Below are 6,000 nucleotides of genomic sequence, written 5' to 3'. Positions count from 1 at the left end.
ATGGAGTGTTTTGCAGAGGGTAGGAAAGGAATTATGTAAAATAGATTTCTGATAATGCAATGTTTCTGGTTGTTTTTCATGCCAAAATGTCAACTGATAGCGCATATGATATAGAATAGTGAACAACAATGAGTCATCACAAAACAATATATAAGTTTCACTTTTAGTGGACCTAATGAGAAGCTAAATCTACTGCACATCTACCATTCCAGTGTTTAATTGCTATATTGTATTTACTTCGCCACCAAGGCCTATTTATTGCCTTACCTCGCTTATCTCACCTCATTTGCACACATTGTATATAGACTTATTTTTCTACTGTATTATTGACTGTATGTTTGTTTACTCCATGTGTAACACTGTGTTGTTGTATGTGTCGAACTGCTTTGCTTTATCTTGGGCCAGGTTGCAGTTGTAAATGAGAACTTGTTCTCAACTAGCCTACCTGGTTAAATAAAGGTGTTCTCAACTAGCCTACCTGGTTAAATAAAGGTGTTCTCAACTAGCCTACCTGGTTAAATAAAGGTGTTCTCAACTAGCCTACCTGGTTAAATAAAGGTGCTCTCAACTAGCCTACCTGGTTAAATAAAGGTGTTCTCAACTAGCCTACCTGGTTAAATAAAGGTGTTCTCAACTAGCCTACCTGGTTAAATAAAGGTGTTCTCAACTAGCCTACCTGGTTAAATAAAGGTGTTCTCAACTAGCCTACCTGGTTAAATAAAGGTGTTCTCAACTAGCCTACCTGGTTAAATAAAGGTGTTCTCAACTAGCCTACCTGGTTAAATAAAGGTGTTCTCAACTAGCCTACCTGGTTAAATAAAGGTGTTCTCAACTAGCCTACCTGGTTAAATAAAGGTGTTCTCAACTAGCCTACCTGGTTAAATAAAGGTGTTCTCAACTAGCCTACCTGGTTAAATAAAGGTGTTCTCAACTAGCCTACCTGGTTAAATAAAGGTGTTCTCAACTAGCCTACCTGGTTAAATAAAGGTGTTCTCAACTAGCCTACCTGGTTAAATAAAGGTGTTCTCAACTAGCCTACCTGGTTAAATAAAGGTGTTCTCAACTAGCCTACCTGGTTAAATAAAGGTGTTCTCAACTAGCCTACCTGGTTAAATAAAGGTGTTCTCAACTAGCCTACCTGGTTAAATAAAGGTGTTCTCAACTAGCCTACCTGGTTAAATAAAGGTGTTCTCAACTAGCCTACCTGGTTAAATAAAGGTGAAATAAAATAAATCAATAAAAAGGAGAAGGTGGGAGTTACGCTGGGGTTTAGTACACATAGCATGTCCTACCTACTGTACCTCTCAGAAACATCAGAGAAAACAGCATTAATATGAGTGGAAGTGATCTGTTTATTTGGGTGTTATGTCAAGGAAATATAATAAACCTTGAAGGACAGAGTATTTTCAGTTGAAAAGAATGAGGATTATAATTTATTTACCACTCTTGGGGCGGGGATAACTAAAGAGGAACAGGAAATCATATGATTCATCACACGATCTTAAACGTGCACATGGCACAGCTGAACTACACCACATATGTCACCTGAGCTGTAGATCATATATAAGTGAGGTTTCAACATCATAGTGGTTTTCATATAGTATTAAATCCCCGCCCCTGTACAGGTTCACAGACAGCCGTGCTCTTTTCTATAGCGAAAGTTATATGATGATCCTGTCTGGATTTTGGATACTCATCTATTTATGTGTATTCACTTGTAAAGGATTTTTAAATGCAGTGGAGGCAACTTTCGAATGTAAAAAAGGTAAAGTATGAGTTATTAATTATTAGGTGCTATTGTGTGAGTTATACTCTAATGTGCAATGAATGTAGATATATCTTGAATACTTTTTCTTTACCATTGATACTATTAAAGTTACTTCTAATGTGAAATGAGTCCAATGTTAACAACAATTACAGTACAAGGACAATAATGTGAATGATATTATCAAGGTGAGATGATACGTAGACGGAAAGGAAGATTTTGTGACCCATGCCCTGAAAGGCAATACCAGGCAGGACCAAATCGCTCTCAGCGATGTGAACCCTGCACCGACTGCATTGAGAGTAAGTTACAATCATGTTGTAAGAAGTTACAATCAGTATTAATAGATGATGTAAACAAATGACCTGTGGACAGAAAATAGTGTCTGTATAATGATCCCACACCAAATCTTGAGTTGAATACTATGAACATTTGAACATCTGGCCATGTTCTGTTATAATCTCCACCCGGCACAGCCAGAAGAGGACTGGCCGTCCCTCATAGCCTGGTTCTTCTCTAGGTTTCTTCCTAGGTTCTGGCCTTTCTAGGGAGTTTTTCCTAGCCACAGGTGCTTCTACACCTGCATTGCTATGCTGTTTGGGGGTTTAGGCTGAGTTTCTGTACAGCACTTTGAGATATCAGCTGATGTAAGAAGGGCTTTATAAATAAATTAGATTTGAATACAAATAATAGCCATACAATATGCCAGTGTAACCCACAGACACGTTTGTTTGTTTGTATCAATAAACTATAAAAACTTTGTTTTTTATTCAGACAGTGAATTGATATCAGAGTGCACGAAGACTTCCAATGCTATATGTCAGTGTCGTACAGGATTCATTAGAAGGAACGATGAGTCTTCGTTATGCAAGTGTGCCAAGGGGTCTGAGCTGGATACATCAGGTAAAGCTGGAGCATGTAATACTGATGATTTTGAATGGATTGATTAGTAAATGTAAATAACTGGCATTATATAATTTCTCACCTCAGGATTAATATGCCGTGAATGTAAGGAGGGATCCTTTTCCACCAAAATGGACTCTAAATGTGTGAAATGGCGAGAGTATGTAAATTAACTAGCATTTGTCCAATTTTTGCTATTTGCTAAAGTATCAAGCAATCTCCTTACATTTACAATATAATGTTGGAGTTTTTGTCATCCTCTGCAATTGATTTCAAAGCCTTTTTATGGCAGTCTGACTCATGGCTGTGTGTCTGCTTGTGTCTCAGGTGTAGGAGGGGAGTGAGGATTCCGGGCAGTGTGACATCAGATGTGACCTGTAATGAGAATTCAGAGCCAGAGGGGAAGACCCTCTCCTCCACACACACCACTTCCCCATCTGGCTCCATCCAGACCTTTTCTAAGTCATTGATCCAGAGCCAAAGGTCATCCCCTCATCCTGATGTCCCCACCTTAACACCAGCCTCCACTATCAAGGTGACCAAAAGTCCCAAGTTCTCAACAGCAGACTTTGGCCAAGGTAAATGCTGTTCTTGACTCTCGTCCATGACATACATTCATGTATAACTTTGTGTTACAGTTGATCATTGTATAGCTTTATATGAATAACGCCTTATTTCTGTCTTCCAGTAATGACACTCATGGGAATTGTCCTGCTGCTTACTTTTCTACTGACCACTGTGACCTGCAAACTGATCACCATTCCTTGCATCAAGAACCACAAGAAGCCAGCTGTCAGAAAATGTATGTGGAACTGTTAGGGAAACTATAAGTCACACAATCGTTATGAGAAGTGTTACGTTAGTTTCTTTAGCTATTATGTACATTGTAGTTATTTGAGCTTGATGGGCTCTTGAATCTGAAATGTCATCTGTGTGTTGTTTTGTTTGTATATTCTGACTCTATTGTTCTCCCCTAGCTCATGACTCAATGTGCCAGAGGCCAGTTGAAGAAAGTGGAGACAGCAGTTTCTCTTCCCTGGTAAAACAACCAAGTTTGGGGGAGCCATGATAGAGATACCTGGCTCTCTGTCTGTCAAACAATTCATATTTTCAAAATGTTGCTGTTATTCTCAATGCTACTCCTTTAAACCAGAAACAACTTTAAACAGTTTTTGAAAATTTTAAAATATTGTCAATATTTGTTTATCAGGTATTCTGGTATTATGGAAAAGCATTTTAGACATAACTTTGTTTTCAATCTATTTGTCAACAATAGCATTATTCTTGGCTGAGCTGGGGGATCTAGATATTATTTTATTTTCACAAATTGGTGTCTGACAAAATAATGATAAATACTACTTCCTGTTCCTTCAGGTGTCTGGTTAGATTTACAGGGGAGATTATGTGAAAACAATGCTATGGTGGCAAAATAATGTGGCAACATTTTGTAAAATGTGTATTGTGTTAAATGTTGTGGTTGTTTATGTTTTTGCAAATAAACTTTTTTCACATTTTGCATGATCCTAATGTCCATATGCACATTCTTAGGAGTTGAGACATTTACATAAACTAAGACCCAGCAAGAACAGAAGTATCAGGATGTATAGGGAGAAGAATCAGTACACTACAGACACTGACACTGAGTAGGTTCTTCCCCCTGTGGATAGGCTATAGGTCCGTTACTTGTTTTCAATGAGAGAGATACTTCCACCCAGTCTGTATGACTTCCACTCACGTTTTCAATCGAAACCATCAAGTCAAAGACAGAGGCTGCCACCGTGAGCGAGATCTTATGTTGTTGATCACTTTTCATGTTCTGATAGGTTACACTTTTTTTATCATCACTTTTCACATATCTCAGCAATGTTCACTACTGTGGTTGTAGTAGATCTGTAGTTTTACAACATTAAGGGATATTGTGTGCATAATAGGATGGAAAATTAGTGATGGGTGGTCAAAAACATTTCAATCTACATCAGCCACTAAGACTGATTTGGGCTTGAGGTTACCGAAAAAATAACATGTTAGCCTTAACCTCTTTTCTAAATGCATTCAGCCTCAGGGTCATGATTTAAAGCCTCATCTAATAGATGGAACATTTTTAATAGCACAGGAACACATTACTGAACTGGACTGGTTGTGAGCTCACCAAAGGACTAATGCCCCCTGGTGGCCCACACCTTCCAGTAGTAGTTAGAATTTCACCGATAGAATTAGGAATTAGAATTATCATACCTTTATGGAATTTTGAGGGATTATGACATAGGCCCTGTAACAATTTATCAGGATCTCTCTATAATTTGTAATCTTTGCAACACTGATGATGGCTCTGTTTCTGCATGTGCTTCTACCAAAACCAAAATGTACAGAAATGTGTCAAAATTCATAATCACTTTAACAGGCCAAAATGATAGAAACATAAGCAATTTGACAAAGGCTGGTTAAAATGTTGCATCACTGGCTTCATACAAATATATCCTGTGTGCAGTAAACATGGACCAGACATATGTTGTGTAACTCCTGTAAAAAGCTTTTGTAACTCATTCCATTTTGATCAGCATAATCAACCTGTTGTATTTGCAACACTACACCTGAGTTTATAAAAAATACAGGGGAGCAACTTTGGTTTTACACGTTATTAATAATTTTTATCCAGTTGTATAAACACTCCAAACAGCCTACCCGACCACTCAGAGGCATCCTCATGGTCCTAAAGCACACCGTTTCACATTCCGATGATAAAACTGGGGGAGACAAATGCTATTTCAGAATGTGGGGGGAACATGTCCCCCCCATCCCCAGTGAAAGTTGCGCCCCTGTAAAAATATACCAGTATATGTGCAACAGTATAACTTTAGACAGTACCTTCGCCCATACCCGGGCGCGAACCAGGGACCCTCTGCACACATCAACAACAGTCACCCTTGAAGCATCGTTACCCATCGCTCCACAAAAGCCGCATCCCTTGCAGTCCAGTAATGTGTTCCTGTGCTATTAAAAATGTTCCATCTAAGAAGCAATGCACAGCAAGCACTAAAACTGACTGTGGTGACTGCCCAGTGGGCTTCTACTCTGAGACCAATGACCTCTTTGAGGATTGTCAACCATGCCTCAAATGCCAACAAGGTAAGGGTTATGATGACAGCACAAGAGGCTGCTGAGAGGACGGCTCACAATAATGACCAGAATGGAGCAAATAGAATAGAAACCATGTGTTTGATACCATTCCACTTATTACGCTCTGAAGGAAAAAGGAAACCGCACACTGCTATTGATAGTATCACCGGTCTTTAATAAGCTTACGTTTCGGGCCACACCGCCTTCGTCAGAGT

The 6,000-nt window shown here is 39.0% G+C and overlaps 1 protein-coding gene across 1 annotated transcript; it reads left to right on the top strand.

Moving 5' to 3' along the window:
- Positions 1–1,521: 1,521 nt before the first annotated feature.
- LOC118389447 (tumor necrosis factor receptor superfamily member 1B-like) lies at positions 1,522–4,189 on the top strand. Its single transcript, XM_035779352.2, has 7 exons — positions 1,522–1,765; positions 1,954–2,067; positions 2,540–2,668; positions 2,756–2,828; positions 2,996–3,246; positions 3,357–3,470; positions 3,646–4,189. The coding sequence occupies exons 1-7, from the start codon at positions 1,666–1,668 to the stop codon at positions 3,735–3,737; spliced, it is 873 nt and encodes a 290-aa protein (XP_035635245.1). The 5' UTR covers positions 1,522–1,665; the 3' UTR covers positions 3,738–4,189.
- The last annotated feature ends 1,811 nt before the right edge of the window (positions 4,190–6,000 follow it).

The sequence above is a fragment of the Oncorhynchus keta genome, chromosome 10 (assembly GCF_023373465.1).
Source record: "Oncorhynchus keta strain PuntledgeMale-10-30-2019 chromosome 10, Oket_V2, whole genome shotgun sequence".
Lineage (NCBI taxonomy): Eukaryota > Metazoa > Chordata > Actinopteri > Salmoniformes > Salmonidae > Oncorhynchus > Oncorhynchus keta.
This window is presented reverse-complemented; position numbering and strand designations above follow the sequence as displayed.